The sequence below is a fragment of the Halteromyces radiatus genome (genome assembly GCF_025201355.1).
Source record: "Halteromyces radiatus strain CBS 162.75 chromosome Unknown BX664scaffold_5, whole genome shotgun sequence".
Classification (NCBI taxonomy): domain Eukaryota; kingdom Fungi; phylum Mucoromycota; class Mucoromycetes; order Mucorales; family Cunninghamellaceae; genus Halteromyces; species Halteromyces radiatus.
The window spans coordinates 871349-890925 of record NW_026251691.1 but is presented as its reverse complement, the minus strand read 5'-3'; the positions used below and the strand labels follow the sequence as shown (position 1 = coordinate 890925).

Here is a 19577-nt window from a genome sequence, read left to right as displayed (position 1 = left end):
TTGTGAAATGCATACACGACTATTACTGACAATCGGTGATGATGAATTCTTTGATAAATCGTTGGGATCTAACCAATTGACTTTAGAAGAAATGGTTGTCCTTGGTGCCTACCTTAAAGTAAGAAACATTTAAATAGTAGTTTTGTTTGAAGACTCTGATGTTTTATTTTATTTTGAATTCATTTATAGAATATCTCGTTTGTCTTATTCTGGCGGGCAAATATTTTGGACGTCAATACTGTGGTGCGGTCGACTGGTATACAAATTGGACAATTGCGAAATGCCATTACTACATTATTACAACAAATACATATGCGAGAGTAAGTAGGAAGAATATGGTTAAAGAAGGAACTTAACACTATTATGTTTCAATTTAGCTCCCGACGAAGATTTTGTCCCAAGGATCATTGGTTGATTTATGGATTGGATACTGAAAGTTTTTCAAGTGCTGTAGTTGCTGAAGAATATGCTTTGGAAGAAAACGATTCATCATCATCATCTCATACTGATGGTATCACCTCGGCATTTGAACGACGTCGATTACAACATGTTAAGCAAACCATGTCAAAGGCAAGATTGGCGATGGTAAGCCCTCGGCTTGGATTATTGAACAACATCCCTTTTGTCATTTCATTTGAACATCGTGTACAGATCTTTCGTATGTTTGTGAACAACGATCGAAGACGCAATGACATTTTGGACGCTTTGGATTATGTACGACCTCACGCAGAAGTTCAGATTCGACGTCAACATGTATTTGAAGATGGATTCAACCAATTATATAAACTTGGACCTGACTTGAAAAAGAAAATAGCCATCATATTTATCGATTCATTTGGTCTGATGGAAAGTGGTATTGATGGTGGAGGTGTTTTCAAGGAATTTTTAACAAGGTAAACTATTTTGATCATGACGTAAAACTTATTTACTGGATATTCTTTTTTTTTTTTTTAGTCTTGGTCACGAAGCCTTCAATACTGATTATGGATTGTTTTCCTCGACTCCGGATCAACTATTATACCCTAACCCTAGCTCTTTTGCAACTGAAGGTATTGTTTAAAAAAAATGGAATACATGAGAAATTAGGATCTGACGAACACACTTTTTTTTTAAGGATCACAACTTGCCTATTTTGAATTCCTTGGATTGATCATTGGCAAGGCATTATATGAAGGTATCCTATTGGACGTGGCATTTGCTGAATTCTTTTTGAAAAAGTGCTTGGGGAAGATCAATTACTGTAAGTATCAGTAGATAGAAAAAGGAAGAGAAAGTTGTAAATCAAGTAATCTAATTTTTATATGTAGTGGATGACCTTCCGTCTTTGGATCCAGAACTTTACAAGGGTTTGATTCAAGTGAAAAATTTCAAGGGCAACGTGGAAGACTTGTGTTTAGATTTTACCCTAACTGAAAATGGTAAGGAACATGTATACATCATTGAATCATTTACTTACGAGGTTTTTTTTTTATCATTATTATTATATAGAAGCAGATCAGCCTCGAGTGATCAATTTGATACCTAATGGCAGTAATGTCTTAGTGACTAATCAAAATCGTATTAGATATGTGTATCTAGTAGCAAATTATAGACTCAACGTGCAAATTGCGAAACAATGCAAGGCATTTTTCAATGGACTATCGACGATTGTGGATACGAAATGGTTAAGAATGTTTAATCAGGTAAGAATATAAAAAAAAAAAAAAAAAGTAATAGGATTTACCTTTTTTTTTTTTTTTTTTGGACAGCAAGAACTACAAGTCATGTTGGGCGGTGCTTCGGTACCTATTGATATTGGAGATCTACGACAACATACAATATATGCGGATTATAACGACACTGATCCAGTCATCCAAAACTTGTGGAGAGCATTGTCCAGTTTCAGTAATGAAGAAAGAATGAAATTTGTCAAGTTTGTCACATCATGTTCTCGTCCTCCTATCTTGGGATTCAAGGAACTTCAACCTCAAATCTGTATTCGACGTGCTGGAAGGGATGAATCAAGATTACCCACTAGTTCTACTTGCGTCAATCTATTAAAATTACCTTCGTATAGCACATATGATATTCTACGAGAGTAATTATGAATGAAAATTATATAATATTGAGTTAACTAAATTAATCCTTTCTAATTCTTATTTTAGGAAACTTTTGTATTCTATCAATGCTGATGCTGGTTTTGATCTGTCCTAGGTAGTTTTATTAGAGTTTTGTATTTTATTTATTTATCGATTGGAAATAAAGAAAAAACAAATTATACCTATTGACCTTTTCATCATATTTACCGTATTTTTATATTGATTTTATTGTATCTTATTTCAAACAGTCTTATCATATATCATCTTCCTTGACTTGTCAATAGCATCATCTCCCAAAAAAAAAGCAAGCACCCAAAAATGGAAAATGAGCCAAGGAATCTCGATTACTGTGTGCTGAGTTTTTTTTTCTCAGTTTGTCTTTTCTTCTTTTCTATTTCTACTTTTTCTTTTCATCTTTTTATATATACATACATATATAATATATATTATTATTATTTGTATTTTAGTTTCGTGGCATGACTTCTGTGAAAAGTAAGACAAATGATTTACAAGTCTTATATAAGGAAAACGCGACTGACCTTTAGTTTTGTAGAATATACTCTTGCACCTGTACCTCAAACTTCTCGTGGTGAGAGTATTAAACTCGGTACTGACCCCAAGGGAAAACACTTTTTATATACCAATGGAAAATCTGTCTTTATTCGTGATATTGAAGTAAGCCAATTATAGAAAGAAAGAAAAAAAAATAAGGGTAATGAACTTACTTTGTTTTGTTCAGAATCCTACACTGGCAACTGAATATACAGGTCACAAGTTTCAAGCAACCGTAGCAAGGTATAGTCCTAGTGGATTTTATATTGCTTCTGGAGGTAAGATGATCCTCTTCATAAAAAAAAAAAAAAAAGTAAGATGAACTCATCTTTTTTTTTTATTTTGTTGGTTAGATATTCATGGCAATGTTCGTATTTGGGATACTGTGAATGAAGATCACCTTTTGAAGAATGAAATCCGACCTATTTCTGGCAAGGTTTCTGATATTGCATGGGATTGTGATAGTAAACGTATTATTGCTGTTGGCGAAGGCAAAGAAAGGTAAAGTATTATATTTTATCCAACATTCTTTATCCTGTTTTTATTCAAACTTTTATTTATGATGAAAGATTTGGACATGCATTTTTGTTTGATACGCTTTCCTCAGTGGGTGAAATTACTGGTCATTCCAAGATGATCAATAGTGTCAGTATTCGTCAACAACGTCCTTTCCGTTCTGTTACTGCTTCCGATGATATGACTGTGGCCTTTTCTCATGGTGTTCCTTTCAAATATGACAAAACCATTCGTGATCATACTCGTTTTGTTCATGCTGTCCAATTCTCTCCTAATGGTGATCACTTTGTTAGTGCTGGTGCTGATGGAAAGGTATATCATCAACCATAAAAAAAAAAAAGACTTTTTAATATATTTACACACGTATTCTATGATAGATGTTTTTGTATGATGGCAAGACCGGTGATAAAGTGGAAGAATTGACTTGTGATGAACGTGGTCACTCTGGTGGTATCTTTTCTGTAGCTTGGTCTCCTGATAGTACTCAACTCTTGTCATCCTCTGCGGATTGTACTGCCAAGATCTGGGATATCTCCACAAAAAAGGTGGTCAAGTAAGGCATATTTGAATATATTTACTTTCTTAATCTAATCTATTTTTTTTTTTTGTATTTATCTAAAAAGTACATTTGAATTTGGAACTTCAATTGATGATCAACAAGTAGGAAATTTGTGGCAAGGCGACTGGTTGATTAGTACATCTTTATCTGGGGAATTTAACTACCTTGACAAGAACAGTGGCAAGGTATCAAGACATGTGGATGGACACAGCAAGGCAATCACAGCCTTAGCAGTGACACCTGATGATACTTTATTCACTGGTTCCTATGATGGTCGGGTATATGGCTGGTCTTATGGTGATGAGAAAGAACATACCAAGGCAGTACGGTTGGACGGTGAAGGCCATGCCAATCAAGTGACCTCATTGGCTGTTTCCGAAGCTTCTTTGTTCTCTGTTGCTATGGATGATACTCTACGCAAACGCAAGATTGCGGACAAGGCCTTGGATGTCAAGACAATCTCTACAAATGGTTTGCCTCGTTCTTTAGCAGTATCGGAGGATGGATGGACTTCTTTGGTGACAACCAGTAATGTACAAATCTATGATACTAAGGATCTTCAGAAATTGGAACAACATGATCAATTGGACTTTACCCCTACTGTGATTGATGTCAAGAAAGATCAAGTGTTGATTGGTGGGGAAGTAAGTTTTAAAATAATAAAAATAATAAAAAAAAAAAGATATCTAGAACTAATGACTTTTTTTTTTTAATTGTAGGATAGCAAAGTCCGAGTGTATGTACGCAAAGATGGGAAATTATCATTGACAGGTGAATTAACCAAGAACATGGGTCAAATTACAGCATTGGCTATACATCCAACGGAGGATCTGGTGGCTGTAGGAGATAGTGTTGGCAAAATTTATTTGTATGAAGTGGCTAGTACTAAAGTGGTTGTGCAAAACTGGGTATTCCATTCTGGTCGAATCACTCAATTACAGTGGTCTCCTTGTGGTATGTTCCTGGTGAGTGGAAGTCTGGATACCAATGTATATGTATGGAATCGAGCCAAACCATTTAGTAAGGTGGCGATCAAGAATGCTCACGTGGATGCTGTCAATGGTGTTGCCTTTTTGAACAAGCAAGAGAATGATTCACTTCAAGTGGTTAGTGTGGGTCAAGATGCTGCTATTCATATTTATTCTATTACCAAACCTCAATAGATTATTTATTTATTTTTTTTTTTATTTGATGATTCAATATAATAAATAAAAGAAAAGAATGGTTGATTTTATAGTGTGGATGATTGGCTCATGATCTTGTTCAAGAAAATTTTGTGACCGATATAGAAAAGCAAGAGCGGACCATCAAAAAAAAATTTTACTTTTTGAATGGGAATTGTTTGGACCAGTAGGCCTTTTTTTCTTCTTTCTCTTTTTTTAATTCTCTCAATCACGATGGCTGGTATCACTGTTAAGGACGTCAACCCTCATGGTAAAGAAACAGAAAAAAAAAACAATACAGATATGCGTGTTTGTGTTTTTGTGTGTGTGTGTGTGTGTCAACTTGGAAAAAATTGAAAACAAAAGGATGGGGAAGAAAGGATGATATAAAAAAAAACAACAAAAACAAGAAACGACAACTTTTTTTTTACAATGTACAATGTCAACACAACATCAAACAACAACACGATACTTTTTATATATATATCCTTCTTCTTTATACCTTCATCCACCTCCTTTTTTTTTTTTTTTTTTTGTCTATGAACATATACTGAATGGAGTTGGGTGGCTTAGAGGGGTTTAAAAAAATGGAATAGTGAACTGATTTGGTTTTTTTTTTTTTTATATAGCCTTCATCAAGGCCTATGCTGCCTACCTCAAGCGTACTGGTAAGCTCGAAGTGCCCAAGTGGGTGGATATTGTCAAGACTGGCACCTACAAGGAATTGGCTCCTTATGATCCCGATTGGTACTTTGTGCGTGCTGCCTCTGTTGCTCGTCATATTTACATCCGTAAGGCTGTTGGTGTGGGTGCTTTGAACAAGGTCCATGGTGGTCGTGTTAACCGTGGTATGCGCCCTTCTCACCATGCCGATGCTTCTGGTTCCGTCAACCGCAAGGTGCTTCAATCTTTGGAAAAGATCGGTGTGCTCCAAAAGGACAAGAAGGGTGGACGTAAGATCACTCAAGATGGTAAACGTGATTTGGATCGTATTGCCATGACCTTGGCTGCTGACGATGAAGAATAAACATTGGTTTTTAGTTTAGTTTATTTTTTATGATGTTTTATATATAAAAGTTTTTATATACATGCTTTGTCTCCTTTTTTTTTTTTTTGTTGTCTTAAATCAATAGAGGTTGTCTTTTGGAAAAAAAAAAAAAAAAAAAAAAAGGGGAATGGGTAACTCGTTTTGATCATGATGATATCGTAGGGGGGAACACGTTTTGGTGAAAAGGTGGCATCTTTTTTTTTTTTGATAAAACCGTAACGAGTCAATGTGTTGTCATTTTCATCTGTATATATGGTGTTGATGAAAAAAAAGAGAGGAGGATGATTTGATAGATCTAAAGAAGTATGTTTTATATATGATCTATCAAAGAGGATAAAGAAGATGTGTTTTTTGAATTTTTATTATATACACAAGATAGTTTTTTTTTGGGGGGGATAAAAGAATAATAATAATAAAAAAAAAAGTAGGGGAGGTAGCGATATCTGTTGTGGATAATATGAGGAAATAATAATAATAATAATAAAAAGAGAATAGTGTTTTGCGGGGCAGATGGAGGGTATTGAGGAAATATAAAAGAAGAAGAAGAAGAATAGGATATCATCAACATATAAAAAAAAAATCAAGAAGGTGTACAAAAATCAATAATAATAATAATAAAAAAAACCAAAAAAAAAAAACCAAAAAAAAAAAACCAAAAAAAAAAACAGACACACACAATTAATGATGAATAGGGAAGACTTGTTGAACCACAGAAGCTAAATCAGATTTCTTTGCACATTTCAAATGATCTTGATCAATGAATTGTTGAATGTTCTATAAACCCAAAAAAGTACATATGAGAAAAAAAAGAAAAGTAAAAATAGGGAGACTTACAGTTAGAACATCCTTTGCCATAGGACGATCATCAGCATCTGCATTCAAAATCCATTCCAAAATATTGACCATAGCAGTAGAGGGGGTGGCAAAATTGAAAGTGGGTGGTTTTCCATATAAGATTTCTCGATATATTTCTGTACTATTTTCCAAATAATATAATGGTGGTACACGATCCATCATTTCAATCATAGTAATTCCTAAAGACCAAATATCGACATTTTCATTATAAGGAGATTCAGCAACCACTTCAGGTGCCATCCACTAACAATAATAATATATATTTGTTAGGATATAAAAAAAAAACAGTGCATTGCCGATCTTACCTTTGCAGTACCAAGTCTTGAAGAGTTTTGTATAGTTAAAGGTGTAGCCAAACCAAAATCTGCCAATTTGACCTGTCCTTGATGACCCAATAAGATATTTTCACATTTGACATCACGATGCATATAGTTTTTAGAGTGTAGATAAACCAAACCTTGTAAACATTCTTTAGCAATAAAGATAGTCATAGCTTCACTCAAACCGACAGTAGTGTTGAATAATAAACCAAAGACAGAACAAGCCATTAATTCCATTGCCATCCAAAGATGATCATCATAAAGACAAGCTTCTTGAAGTTGAATAAGATTGTCATGTGAAAGACAGCCCATGATACGTAATTCCCGTAAGACATAACTATGATGATGTGTATCATGATCTTCAATAAAACATCGTTTGATGGCAACACATGATGATTTCGAAGGTTTTTGTTGTTGTTGTTGTTGTTTTCGTTGAATGGATGGTAATGAATTGGATTTTTTGACAGCTCGAATTACAGCCCCATTTGCACTATATATACAAAAATAAAAAACAAAATAAATAAATAATATAATAAATAAATAAATAAAAAACTTTACCCACTTCCCACTTGTTCAGTGCCAGTATAATAATCTTTTGGGTTGACATCTAATATCTTTGGTCGAGGTAAAACTTTGCGGAGTTTTGAGTCGAACTCGGCATGTCGTTTGGGAGGTTTTCTAATCGGTGGCGGTAAAGGGAAGAGATCAGGTGCTTTACCCACATATACCCAGCGTACCTGAATAAAAAAAAAAAAAGTGAATAAATAATAATAATAAATAATGATGATTTTACCTTTGGAGATGACATATTAGGGGGTTTAACCAATTTGTTTTCGGGAGGAGGAGTAGGTTGTTTTGGAAGTAAAAGTTGTTTTTGTTTCCAAGTTTCATGAATAATATCAGGCATTTCCCAAGAACCTGGAGGTCGCCAAGGGATAATCTTTTTAGTAGGAGAAGGTGGAGTCATAACCACGGTGGTAGCGGAGGAGAGACGTCGAGAAGTCATGGGTGGAGATGTGGATGGTGGTGTTGGTAATTGAAAAGATGTACGAGAAATAATGGTCGGCATCACAACATGAGTATCATTGACTTTTTGTTGTTTATTTGTTGTTGTTGTATGTATATGTATGTATGTTGTATAGTGACGTGAAAAAGGTAAGAATCGTCAACCGATATAACTAATAAAAAAAACTTGGTTTATTGCTAATCAATTGAATGGGTAAAAAAAAAAAAAAAAAAAAGAATAAACTTGGTATAAAGAGATGAAAAAAAAGAAGAAGGGAACAAAAACAAGGGTATCGAAATTCAATAAAGATGAATAAAAGTAGTATAACAAAAAAGAAAAAAAAAATAAGAAAGGTGTAACAAAACAATAAAGGAGAAAACAACAAGAAAAAGAGAAAAAGAGAAAAAAGAAAAAAAGAAAAAAGAGAGAGACGGAAGTAGAAAAAAAACAAAGTAGTGAAAACTCAATTTTTTTTTTTTTTTTTTTTTTTTTTTACTCACACAATCTTGGAAGACTATAAAAAAAAAAAAGCGCGCCAAAAGGAAAAAGTTCCCCCAAAATTGATAATGAAGCACTTTTTTTTTCACTTTTTTTTTTCAATCCTTTTTGTGCATCCATAAAACTTTTTTACGCCCAAGCATCAACAACACAAATATAAAACCTGGTAACTGTTACACAACATTCTTTTTTTTTTTGACAATATTCGAAGCACAAAAAAAAAAAACATACACAACACAGATTTATATATATATAAAGAAAGATTTATACAAAGAGAAGAATGATATATATAAATAAAAAAAAATAATAATGAAAAAAAAGAGACAACTAATATGCATAAAGAAAGAAATGAATATATAAGAAAAAGAAGAAGAGGGGAAGAAGGGGGTTAGATAAAGGAGGTGTAATAACATTACTAACTAAGTATACATGTCATCCCGTAAAAAAGCCGTTAGTGGTCGAGCCATAATAGAAGAAGAAGAAGAAGAAGAAGAGGAAGTATTGAATGGTGGTAATGAAGGAGATGATGTTCTATATGGCCAATGATCTGATTTACTTGTTGCTGAGTAATTTTGATGATCCACCGTTTTTGAGTGCGGAGGACCTATCGGAAGTGGACCGTAAGACGAAGAAGTTGTGGTTTCATGTTGTCCTACATTGATAGATGGTTGATGATGGTGCTTTTCATGATACTACAAAATATATATATATATAACATGTCAAAAAAAATATATATATTTAAAAGATATATATAATATATTTTACCATTTTATCAGAAGAAGAAGAAGAAGCCAAATCGGTATAAATCATATAGGTTATGTAAGCATGCATTGCGTTTCTCTTGATCTTTGGATTTTGTTTCTATTTTATTATTGTTGTTTAAATAAAAAAAAAGAAAAGATGAATCATAACCATAATAATAATGATTTTTTTTTACCATTGACAAGTATTGATAAGAGAATTTTGATTGTTCAGACTAAATAGAAATTATAAAAAAAAAAAAAAGTTAACATCATCTGTCAACTTTAACTGACTTTCAATTACCTGATGATGATGATGACGGTGTAGTGCGGATGTAGATTCCATGGAATGGCGTGGTCGAATAGAGCGAGAATCCAAACTACTGTCATCCTCACTGTATTTCCTTTTCTGATTGGCCCCTATTTTTATCACACACACACAAAAAAAAAAAAAAAAAAAGGTTGGAATCAGATATTAAAAAAAAAAAAAAGACTTACGTTGTTGTAATTGTTCATCTTGATCAATGGCTTTAGCGGCGGCTGCAAGTAATAGAATAGGATCTGATCTTGGTTTTCGTTTCCATGAAGAAGACTTTTTTAATGGATCTGCAAAGAAGAATGAATAAGGTTTATAAGTTTCATCAACCTTATTATTTTTTTTTTTTTTTTACCTTGCTGTGTCTTTGGAGATGATAATGTGGATGATGTTGTTGAATTGGTTAAAACTTGATCTGTATTCCCAGACTAAATATAATAAGAATAATAATAATAAATAATGAGACTAAAATATATCAATAAAATAATATTTTTTTTACCAAAGTAGTATCCGATGTTGTTGTATTTTGTTCATTCATTCCTATTAAAAATATATATAATATTAGTATTATATAATATAATGTTAATATATATATATATCTTTTACCTAACAAATTTTTGATAGACATTGTTCCTTCTGTCAATTTGTCATGATCGCTACTTGTTGTACTACTATTACTACTATTACTATTACTATTACTATTACTACTACTATTACTACTACTACTTGTTGTACTACTATTTTCCAAAGCTGAATCCATTGTGTCGGTTGTTGGTTGGTTGTAATCGATGACCTACAAAAAATCAGTTATTTTTTAATTATTCCCCTATTCATTTCTCTCCCCTTTCTATATAACTTACTCTTATTGAATATGGTATCAAATCATTCATATCTTTCCTTTTATCATGATTAGCTAAAGCAATCAAAATACAACTAGCTTCACAATCTACTTTATCCAAATCACCATATAGTGCATTGTCTCTTTCTGAAGAAGACCGAGGTTGAACTTTGGGTGGATATTCTTGTACTAATAGATGAGCAATAAACGTCGAAGAAGAAGAATGTCTATTGTTGTTATTTGATAAAGAAATAACTGACATTATAATAATAATAATATAGAAGAAGAAGAAGAAAAAAGAAGTAAAAGGAAAAATAAGTTTTCTTTTTTGTTGTTTGTTTTTTTTCAATTTGGGAGAAAAAAAGGGAAGAAAAAAAAAAAAGAAAAGAGGGGGAAAAAGAAAAGAAAAAAAAAAAGATGAGAATTAAGGTTTACAATGGTTTGAATATGTTACACAAATTGGAACTCTACCGTTTTTGGACATACACACACACACAACACACACACAACTTACCTTACACTCACAAATCAACAATCACACTTAACATTCATAATCACAAATATATATATAAAATAATAATAATAATTTAATTTTATATAGTAATATTAGAAAGAAATTGATTGGCCAAGTCCTTTTTTTTGATTAGCATGTATTGAATATTTTTTTCGGACTTTTGATTTTCTTTCTTGTACTTTTTCTTTTCTTTATTTTCTTTCTTTCTATTAATTAACAAACCATGGTAACTCCTACTATCCTTGACGAAGATACCTATACGGAAGCTATCAGTTATATTATAGAAAGAGACTTTTTTCCTCATCTTGCAAAGATGAAGGCAGAGTCTTTTTATCATGAAGCAACTATCAACGGTGACCCTATTCAATTACAACAAGCTAAACAATTACTTTCAAACTTGAATCAACCACGTAAAATTTATCTCTCTTTTATTATTATTATTTTATTCAAACTAACCTATTTTTTATAGGTTCTAAAGAAACAGATCATATACAGAACTATTATAACCAACAAGAAACTGACTTGGCGAAACGAATCAATCTTGAACTCTCTTTAGATCAATTCCAAACTGTTTACACTAGGTAAAAAAATTTTATATACAGAAAAACCATTTTAAACGAAAACAACTTTTTTTTTTACATGTATATAGTGAAGATAATGCATCATTTACTGATTTACTGGAAAAAGCAAACGCCAAAAGAAAAAGTCATTATCACTGGTTTTACGATAAACAAGCTCAACAATTATGTATAAAAGACGGCAACCACACTAAACAAATACCCACCAATAATCTTCTTATGTATTATCCTGAAGGTCCTAGTCAATCTATCTTGGATGATACAACAATAAGAGGTGCACCAAAATCAATTACTTATGCCAATACTTCCTTAACAACAACAAATACAACTACTACTACTACAAAAAAAGATCAAAATCATCATATACCTTGGGATCAACAATATGATAATCAATCATCATCTACCCCAGCCTTTCGTGGTTTTGGTCTAGTGGAATCAACTCCTATCATTCATCCAGAAAACCTATCTACACCATTGATGACATGGGGTTCCATAGAAGGAACACCAATACAAATCAAAGGATCAGAAACTCCATCAGGTAAAAAAAAAAAAAAAAAAAAAAAAAATCTCATATATCATCCATATTCTAATAGATATTATATATATATCCTAGGTCCTCGATTCTCATTACCAAAGGAATCAGCTAGAGAAAAATTGGGTATGAAATTATCAGAAAAAGCTTCTAGAGCTTATCGGAAAAGGACACATGAAAAGGGGCAAACATCAAGGGGAACTCCAAGAACAGGGTAAGTAAAAAAAAAAAAAAATATAAAATGTATATATCATGGTTTCTCATCTTTTTTTTTTTTTGATAGTTCTGGTTTGATGTCTCCCGCAGCACAACATTTATTACGAAGAAGTAACACTCCCTATACCAAAGGTATTGACATGGCTTTAAGATCCTCTTATGGTGGATCTTCAACCGGTAAGTCACTTGAATATCAATTTTTTTTTTTTTAGTTCATTTTTTTTTTTAATTCACTTTTTTTTTTTTTAATAGGCCATACAACTTCATCCCCAAGATATGGAAAGACTCCTACTCCTCTCTTTCGTGCTGGTGCTACACCCAAATCTTCAAGATTTCAAATCAATCGTACTACTCCTAGCTTCACTTCACATCCTCTATGATAGCTATTTTGTTTATTTATTTAATTTTTTTTTTGTAGACTTGTTTTCTTTGTTAATAATAAATATACATTCATATCGTCACTGTATCTATTGATTGGAGGAAGATTTTTAGTTGTGTGTGTGTGCATTTTTTTTTCTTCTTCTTTTTGGGTGGTAGATTCTCCTTTTTTTTTCCTAAAAAGGATCATTTTAGGATGACAATCATGATCAAGTCCTACATGAGGTCAGTTGGATTTTTCTTGTTTCATCCTGATCAATGAAATCATCATCTACATTATTACAACGCATAATGATGATAATAATAATAAAAAAAAACGGTTATGATGTATTCAGTTCTTTTTATTGATCAATGATATAAACACAATATGTAGAAATAAATAATATATAGATTAAAAAAAGAAAAAAAAAAGAAGGAGAAAGAAGCATTTATTCATCATCATCACTACTACTATCACTATCACTATCATCATCCTTCTTCTTTTGTCCAGAGGCTTCAGTACCCGTATTTCCACCCGCCAGAGCCGAGGCAAGACCTTGTTCACGCATCAATTTCATTTGGCCAGCAATGGAGTCTTCTTCCGGTTCCGAGATGGAGTCATCCACTTCTTCTTCAGGAGGTAAGTCGGCAGGGTCTTGAATTGTCAATTGAATGTCTTGTAAGATGTCTGTTCCACAATAAGTGTCTGATTTCACAAACAACGAAAATGTATAAGTACCAGGCTTGGGAGGACCAGCAAAAGGTACTCGGATCGTCTTTTCATCTACAATATCAGTCACTTTACGAGGAGGCACAAGAATACGATTCACCTTGGGGTCACCCAAAAAGATCCACCAGTAAGGTTTCTTTTCGTTAGGATGGTATGGTGTATGTGCCAATGGAAGTCGTCCCTTTGGATCGCTATCATCCTCTTTCTTCGCACGAGTGTTGCCTTGTTCATCAAATTCGTCTTCATCCTCACTTTCTTCATCCTTGACATTCTTTTTTGTTTCCGCTTCTACACTTTGCACTTTACCATTCTTCAATTTCAATACAAAGGTGATGATCGCACCTGTCGTGATAATCTTGTCACCAATCACTAATAGTAAAAACATATATATAAGTCATATCATACATCATCATCACTTATATATATATATTTGCTTTATCATTATACCTTTGAAGAGAGCCTTTTCTACAGATAATCGAGGTACACGTTGAGCTACTTCAATAACATCCAAATATTCACTATCCGTTAAAGGATTCGTCAATGATTTGCGTTCTGTTTCAGAAAGATCCAGTAATTGTTGTACAGTGTTGATTTGCTTTTTCTTGTTACGATAGTAACGTCGTAATAATTGATTGTTGATATGAGGTAACTGTTTGACTGATGCATCTCCAGGATAAAGAGCTTGTAACAAATCTTGTTGCAAATCCATAATCAATATAGCAACATTCAACCATTGTTTCACCGTAGCAATTTGTAGCAATCCTTGTAAGAGATGAACTGATCGTTGGACAATATATTGTTGATCTAAAATGTATATGTTATATAGGCGATTCATTATCTGTAGCATTTCCTTTTTCTTTTTTTCTTTTTTTTTTCTTGTGATGATTACCTTGCAAAAGGATATCAGCTCCAGAGGCCTTGGCAGTCAAATCAATGCGAAGAAGGTAAGCGTATAATAAAGTGCGTGCCTTGCGTCGATATACAGGAACGGACTATATATAATGTCAAAAAAAGAAGAAGAAAAAAAAAGATGAATAACGGAATGATAATAATAATATATATATTATATATGTGCATATACCTCATCAAGGCGTTCGTATTTTTCGCCAAATCGACTTTCTAATTCATCCACAATAATAAGATCTACCTTTTTCAAGATTTGATCTTCATTGGCACGTACACCGACATTTTCTTGAAATTCGTATGCGGAGGATAATACTTTGATCAGTTCTAATATCAAAAGGAAAAGAAAAAAAATCAGCCATCATTACATCCAAGAATAGATTTTATTTTTTACCTTTGAATCCATCGTTTTCTTTCAATCCTTTAACAAATACACCCATGGTGACATTCAAGATCTTGTCCTTGGTTTGTCGCCGGGAATTATTCCACCATCTTGCCTATAAAAGCAAAAAAGGAGAATGAATATAAATTACTATATTCTTGAATGAATTACTTACAATGTAGAAAGGTAAACCGAGACCAAAAGCAAGTGCATAAAATGCCAATACAAATTTGCTATTTCCACCTTCAACCAAAGCACGAGGAAGAGCCACACCCATACTGAAAGATTGTTTACCATCAGGATGACCAAATTGTTCATAATTCTTGCGAATATCATCATCAGTCAATCTATCATATTATTCAAAGAAATAAATCAAAATATTCAATTAAACATAAATATATATATATTGCTCTTTATATTCTTCTCCGCTTTCACTTACACTTGGTAAGCCTTGCTGATTTGAATAAATGTTTCTTCATATTCCTTTTGTTTATCTTCAGGAGCTTTGTCAGGATGATACACCAAGGACAATTTTCTATATACTTTTTTGATTTCTGGGAGAGTAGCACCCTTATTATATAAACAAAGAATGTGAGTTTCATTTCAGTGAATTCGTTTTCTTTTTTTTTTTTAATCTTACTTCACTAATATCAAGAATTTCATAAGGATCCCATTTGGCTTTAGGAGGTTCTGCTAGTGATACTTGATAGGCTAAGAGACCTACGGCAATCCAACCAAAAACGATAAACAGGAACCTAGACAACAATGAAAGATTTTAATGTGAAATAATGGTTTAGTAGTGGAGATTGTAGGATAGGAAAAAAATATATTACTTGAAACTAGTAACAGATTGCTTGATCTTGTTTGGTTTTGTTGATTGAGTTTTGACACGTTCTTTGACACAGGTTCCACAATAACATATTTCCTTGTCACTAGCTTTTCCTATATAATAACATATAGATTAATATAAATGTAAATAATAAAAGATGAAGAGAGAAACTTACGAGTAGATTTCCAAAATGAATAGATTGAATGACCAGTGACAGGTACTAGACATAAGGATAATACTGATAACAAAAAGTAAAAGAAATTAAACCCTTCTTCATCATATTTATATTCTGACATGATGTCACTTGTTTATAATATCAATAATAAAAAGACTAGAAACAAGTAACACGACAGAAGAGAGAGAGAGAGAGAAAAAAAATATAAAGGAGAAAGAAAGAGTGAGAAAGAAAAAAAAACGATTGGAAAGTATGAACTACAACCGGAGTTAAAAAGAAACAAGGTAGAAAGGAAGGCTGAACTGTATACAAGATATGGCAGGACTTCATTGGCTGAATTCTCCACTTAAATTCCTTTTTAACACACACACATTTGAAAAAAAAAAAAAAAAAAAAAAAAGAATCATTCTTCCTACAAAGGATAACAAAATTTGATCAAACACTTATTTTATTTCAAATCAATAAACTATTCAGTATCCATCAAATCATCATTTTCATAACGTCCTTTCAATAATCGACGAGCAATAACAAGAGTATTGGCCAAATGTTCTTCTGCTTTTTCAACATCTTGTTCTTCTTGTGATTCAAACGCCGCGATCAAAGAAGGAAGAACCATCGTTTGATATCCAGTCCATTCTCCAGGAGCATATACCATATGTCGGTACCATGATCGACCAGCAAATCCATCCAAATTGATAAATACTCTTTCAAATTGAGACATACGTGCATTTAACTTTTCAATCTTGCGTCCCACCTTGGATGAGATCCTGACTTGACCCAATTTCTTCATCACCTTGGCTGACTTGTGTTCAAATTTCTTGCTGGTATGCTTCAAATCATGTAAAGCCGTCACTAACTTTGGTAGGAATATATCTTGTTTTTCTTTCTTCTTGTTTTTATGTTTCTTCTTAATCATTACAGGAGGTTCGCAAGGTATTTGATCACCATCATTATCATCATCATCATCATCATCATCATCGTCATCAGGTAAATCATCATCATTGTCGTGATGATAGAGACTTTCTAATAGAGAGATATGTTTTTCCAATTGATGAACATAGTCCACAGGATACATAGGTAAAATAATATCATCAGACAATCGTAAAGCCAAAAGACCCCAAATCTTGACAAGTGTTTGATGATATTCATAAGTAGGATCTCCAAACTTTTCCATCCATTCAATACTATGAAAATAGATATAAAAATATTTTTTTTTAAAAAAAAAAAGTTAATAAAATCTTTTCTTTTTTTTTTTCTTCAAATGATAATGTTTTTTTTTTACCTGTCTTCATGACTATGTCGAACATCATAATCACCACGGAAACCAATACTCATACTACTAATACCAATATGATGGAAGAAAGCGGCATAATCAGATTCAGCATCTAAAGGTTCAATTAAAGAAAATTCATTCTCCTTTTTCTTCATTGTCAAAGTATTTTCATCATGAAGATAAGATGTATTAGAAGAGAGAGACCATGCTTCGAGTACAGATAGGCTTGTTTTTGGATCCACCACGGAACTTGTCACATCATATAACAAACGATGAAGTAAAGGTGATGATTGCGCTGTGAACTTCGTACCAGAGACTGCCATACCAACATCAATATACGCAACTGCCACATCATCCAACCATTCTTTATGATGTTCTACCCATTCAGTTGAGCCAATAGAACCATACGCTCCAGCATCCCAAGAAGCAAACATAATAGTACGACGAGGACGCCAACCATTTTTCAATAAAACACCAAAGACACGAACAGTTTCAAGCTATCATGATGATAATAATAATGATGAAAATAAGAAGAAGAAAAAAATAATCTTTTTTTTTTATTTTTCATTACCAAAGAAGCAGCACCAGAAGATGGATCAGCAGCACCATAACTCCAAGCATCACGATGATTTCCCAGAAGAATAACACGATCAGGTTCTTCAGTACCATCAATCCGACCAATCACATTCCATACAGGAGTTGGCTTGTATTCGTTGATATTGACCATATGAACTAAAAGTTGACTAGGACCAGAACAATAATCAACATTAGGAATACTACCTTTCCATTCAGGGACTTTTATTCCAAAAGGTTCAGTAGCTTTCAAAAAAGGGGTAGCATCATCCCAAGAGATAGGTAACGAAGGAATATGAGGGACAGTGTTGGTTTCATTCAATAGAAGATGAGTGGCGTTTTCAACGGAAGCATAACCAGGAGTTGAAGGATCACCCACTAATAAAGAAGAATAGAGAACAGTATCTCGTTCAACAGAGGATGATGATCGCCTATAGATAAGTATATATATATATAAAGATATTATAAATACTTTTCCTTTTTTTTTTCTTTTTTTCTTATTACTTACCATGGACCATTTGGAAATGTATCACCATCAGATGGTTGGTCAGAAGGATCAGTATAAACCAATACACCAAGACAGCCAAAGTGTTGAGCAGCACGTACTTTAAGACCATGAGGAATAAAACCAGAACGAACCAAAGCAATTGTGCCATTCACAGTGATGTTATTGTCATGAAGCAATTGAAAGTCTTCCAGTGTACCATAGTTGACATATGTAACAGGTGCAGTGACATTACCATCACCAGAGTAGCCTAAGAGGAAAAGAGAAAAAGAAAGAAAAAGGTAAAAAAAAAAAAAAAAAAAAAAAGGTAAAAGAAAATAAACAAAAAGGGTCGGATAAACAAATAAAAGAAAAAAAATATTGGAATTGATATTTGGACAATTTTTTTCTTTTTCTTTATTTTTTTTTTCTTCTTTTTACCATGAAAAGTAGGATTTGCATCTCCTTTTTCATCCAAAGTAGCATCAAATAAAGAGACCTTTTCAGATGAAAGAAGAGATAGTTTTCTTGATATGGGAAGATTTAAAAGAGGCCAATAAGTTTCAATAGAAGCACTGGAAATACCAAATTCCATCCATTTTTCTAATGTCCATTCAGCCAATTGTCGATCCTTTTCAGAACCCGCGAGATGAACGTTGGATGCATAAGAATGAACAAAATTTTTAATAGAATCAGATGAAGGAAGTTCTTTTATCCATTCTTCAGGATTATCCAAAGATTTTATTGTACTACCTAAATGATTATAAAAAAAAAAAGGTTATTAGATAATATAGAGAAATAAAAAAAGGAAATAACCGAGAAATCTTTACTAGATAAGAATACCGAGGATGGAGTCGGAGAATGAGTCAAAACAAAATAAGATGCTACCATGACAACAAAAGCCCAAGCAGTCATCAACATGTGTTGTTTCTTTTTCTGGTGCCTTTGAAAAGAGGACATTTTCTCATTGATTAATAAAGGTAAATGATATGGATGATGATGACACGGAGGATGATAACGTTGTTGATCATCATATTGATCATTCATCATTGAACCATAAGGTGTTGAATCGTTTGGTTTCATCACAATGTTAAAAAAAAAAAAAAAAAGAAAAGAGAGGATGAAAGAATGACAAGTAGTTTTTTATACTAAATGATTTGTTATTGTTTTTACATGTTTTGAAACGTTTTCTTTTATTATTTTTATCAAAACAAAAATAATACAAAGTTATGTATCATAGAAAAAGAAAAATCCTAAAAGAAGGATCAATGATAATTACAATAAGGAAATTTTGATAGATGATTTTTATTTACTCGTGTTCAATGTTTCAGTAAACACAAAACATAGCACAAATATGATGGTACCCACATCGTCATGCGTTAAACACAAAGTATCATCCTACCTTAAAAGGTACTGTCGAGAAAGTTAGGTTGGGTCAGGTTAGTTGAAACATGGGTCACCAATCTCAATATGGATCAACTCCGCAAAGTGGGTCAAGCTTGTGAAAGTGGGTCATGTTGGTGAAAGTGGATCAGTGATAGA

At 32.7% G+C, this 19577-nt stretch overlaps 8 protein-coding genes across 8 annotated transcripts; 4 read left to right on the top strand and 4 right to left on the bottom strand.

The window, feature by feature from the left end:
• Positions 1–363: 363 nt before the first annotated feature.
• BX664DRAFT_365944 (uncharacterized protein) lies at positions 364–2193 on the top strand (the record flags this gene model as incomplete). Its single annotated transcript, XM_051548503.1, has 7 exons — positions 364–893; positions 955–1049; positions 1115–1240; positions 1308–1418; positions 1489–1682; positions 1749–2077; positions 2145–2193. 7 exons carry the CDS (start codon positions 364–366, stop codon positions 2191–2193), a joined length of 1434 nt encoding a protein of 477 aa, XP_051398985.1.
• Positions 2194–2448: 255 nt separating this feature from the next.
• On the top strand, positions 2449–4955 carry BX664DRAFT_335526 (WD40-repeat-containing domain protein). Its single transcript, XM_051545922.1, has 8 exons — positions 2449–2570; positions 2632–2753; positions 2818–2908; positions 2984–3131; positions 3200–3458; positions 3524–3699; positions 3770–4349; positions 4425–4955. Exons 1-8 carry the CDS (start codon positions 2555–2557, stop codon positions 4866–4868), a joined length of 1836 nt encoding a protein of 611 aa, XP_051398984.1. The 5' UTR covers positions 2449–2554; the 3' UTR covers positions 4869–4955.
• A 103-nt stretch (positions 4956–5058) lies between these two features.
• BX664DRAFT_335522 (40S ribosomal protein S19-A) lies at positions 5059–5898 on the top strand (the record flags this gene model as incomplete). The annotated part of the gene is made up of 2 exons (XM_051545921.1): positions 5059–5139; positions 5498–5898. Exons 1-2 carry the CDS (start codon positions 5103–5105, stop codon positions 5893–5895), a joined length of 435 nt encoding a protein of 144 aa, XP_051398983.1. The 5' UTR covers positions 5059–5102.
• A 683-nt stretch (positions 5899–6581) lies between these two features.
• On the bottom strand, positions 6582–8323 carry BX664DRAFT_335520 (kinase-like domain-containing protein). Its single transcript, XM_051545920.1, has 5 exons — positions 7885–8323; positions 7650–7828; positions 7077–7581; positions 6751–7014; positions 6582–6690 (listed from the first exon to the last, which is right to left on the bottom strand). The coding sequence occupies exons 1-5, from the start codon at positions 8158–8160 to the stop codon at positions 6595–6597; spliced, it is 1320 nt and encodes a 439-aa protein (XP_051398982.1). The 5' UTR covers positions 8161–8323; the 3' UTR covers positions 6582–6594.
• A 489-nt stretch (positions 8324–8812) lies between these two features.
• BX664DRAFT_359861 (uncharacterized protein) lies at positions 8813–10846 on the bottom strand. The gene is made up of 9 exons (XM_051548117.1): positions 10512–10846; positions 10258–10444; positions 10151–10191; positions 10007–10079; positions 9834–9941; positions 9640–9755; positions 9533–9571; positions 9361–9456; positions 8813–9287 (listed from the first exon to the last, which is right to left on the bottom strand). Exons 1-9 carry the CDS (start codon positions 10749–10751, stop codon positions 9015–9017), a joined length of 1173 nt encoding a protein of 390 aa, XP_051398981.1. The 5' UTR covers positions 10752–10846; the 3' UTR covers positions 8813–9014.
• A 355-nt stretch (positions 10847–11201) lies between these two features.
• On the top strand, positions 11202–12854 carry BX664DRAFT_335515 (nuclear protein DGCR14). Its single transcript, XM_051545919.1, has 6 exons — positions 11202–11413; positions 11473–11584; positions 11653–12119; positions 12195–12327; positions 12397–12506; positions 12582–12854. Exons 1-6 carry the CDS (start codon positions 11227–11229, stop codon positions 12707–12709), a joined length of 1137 nt encoding a protein of 378 aa, XP_051398980.1. The 5' UTR covers positions 11202–11226; the 3' UTR covers positions 12710–12854.
• Positions 12855–13027: 173 nt separating this feature from the next.
• BX664DRAFT_282140 (Sec63 Brl domain-containing protein) lies at positions 13028–15916 on the bottom strand. Its single transcript, XM_051541550.1, has 10 exons — positions 15706–15916; positions 15535–15643; positions 15342–15456; positions 15141–15271; positions 14877–15048; positions 14714–14816; positions 14498–14646; positions 14306–14408; positions 13864–14220; positions 13028–13785 (listed from the first exon to the last, which is right to left on the bottom strand). Exons 1-10 carry the CDS (start codon positions 15824–15826, stop codon positions 13136–13138), a joined length of 2010 nt encoding a protein of 669 aa, XP_051398979.1. The 5' UTR covers positions 15827–15916; the 3' UTR covers positions 13028–13135.
• Positions 15917–16111: 195 nt separating this feature from the next.
• Positions 16112–19136, bottom strand: BX664DRAFT_335510 (uncharacterized protein). Its single transcript, XM_051545918.1, has 6 exons — positions 18866–19136; positions 18477–18788; positions 18060–18306; positions 17550–17982; positions 16988–17475; positions 16112–16889 (listed from the first exon to the last, which is right to left on the bottom strand). The coding sequence occupies exons 1-6, from the start codon at positions 19116–19118 to the stop codon at positions 16172–16174; spliced, it is 2451 nt and encodes an 816-aa protein (XP_051398978.1). The 5' UTR covers positions 19119–19136; the 3' UTR covers positions 16112–16171.
• Between the last annotated feature and the right edge of the window lie 441 nt (positions 19137–19577).

Excerpts from the sequence above, each read along its gene's own strand:
- BX664DRAFT_335526 (XM_051545922.1), top strand. Across the intron at positions 3,132-3,199 it reads GTTGGCGAAGGCAAAGAAAG|ATTTGGACATGCATTTTTGT; the intron begins GTAAAGTATTAT and ends TTATGATGAAAG. Across the intron at positions 3,459-3,523 it reads GTGCTGGTGCTGATGGAAAG|ATGTTTTTGTATGATGGCAA; the intron begins GTATATCATCAA and ends ATTCTATGATAG.
- BX664DRAFT_335520 (XM_051545920.1), bottom strand. The coding sequence starts at position 8,160 with ATGCCGACCATTATTTCTCGTACATCTTTTCAATTACCAACACCACCA. Across the intron at positions 7,015-7,076 it reads CAAGACTTGGTACTGCAAAG|TGGATGGCACCTGAAGTGGT; the intron begins GTAAGATCGGCA and ends TATTATTGTTAG. Across the intron at positions 6,691-6,750 it reads TGGCAAAGGATGTTCTAACT|AACATTCAACAATTCATTGA; the intron begins GTAAGTCTCCCT and ends TTGGGTTTATAG.
- BX664DRAFT_359861 (XM_051548117.1), bottom strand. The coding sequence starts at position 10,751 with ATGTCAGTTATTTCTTTATCAAATAACAACAATAGACATTCTTCTTCT. Across the intron at positions 9,942-10,006 it reads ATCTCCAAAGACACAGCAAG|ATCCATTAAAAAAGTCTTCT; the intron begins GTAAAAAAAAAA and ends TCTTCTTTGCAG. Across the intron at positions 9,288-9,360 it reads CTTCTTCTTCTGATAAAATG|TATCATGAAAAGCACCATCA; the intron begins GTAAAATATATT and ends TATATTTTGTAG.
- BX664DRAFT_335515 (XM_051545919.1), top strand. The coding sequence starts at position 11,227 with ATGGTAACTCCTACTATCCTTGACGAAGATACCTATACGGAAGCTATC. Across the intron at positions 11,585-11,652 it reads TTCCAAACTGTTTACACTAG|TGAAGATAATGCATCATTTA; the intron begins GTAAAAAAATTT and ends ACATGTATATAG. Across the intron at positions 12,120-12,194 it reads AGGATCAGAAACTCCATCAG|GTCCTCGATTCTCATTACCA; the intron begins GTAAAAAAAAAA and ends TATATATCCTAG.
- BX664DRAFT_282140 (XM_051541550.1), bottom strand. The coding sequence starts at position 15,826 with ATGTCAGAATATAAATATGATGAAGAAGGGTTTAATTTCTTTTACTTT. Across the intron at positions 15,457-15,534 it reads CAATCTGTTACTAGTTTCAA|GTTCCTGTTTATCGTTTTTG; the intron begins GTAATATATTTT and ends ATTGTTGTCTAG. Across the intron at positions 14,409-14,497 it reads AATACGAACGCCTTGATGAG|TCCGTTCCTGTATATCGACG; the intron begins GTATATGCACAT and ends CATTATATATAG.
- BX664DRAFT_335510 (XM_051545918.1), bottom strand. The coding sequence starts at position 19,118 with ATGAAACCAAACGATTCAACACCTTATGGTTCAATGATGAATGATCAA. Across the intron at positions 18,789-18,865 it reads ATCCTCGGTATTCTTATCTA|GTAGTACAATAAAATCTTTG; the intron begins GTAAAGATTTCT and ends ATAATCATTTAG. Across the intron at positions 17,983-18,059 it reads ACATTTCCAAATGGTCCATG|GCGATCATCATCCTCTGTTG; the intron begins GTAAGTAATAAG and ends ACTTATCTATAG.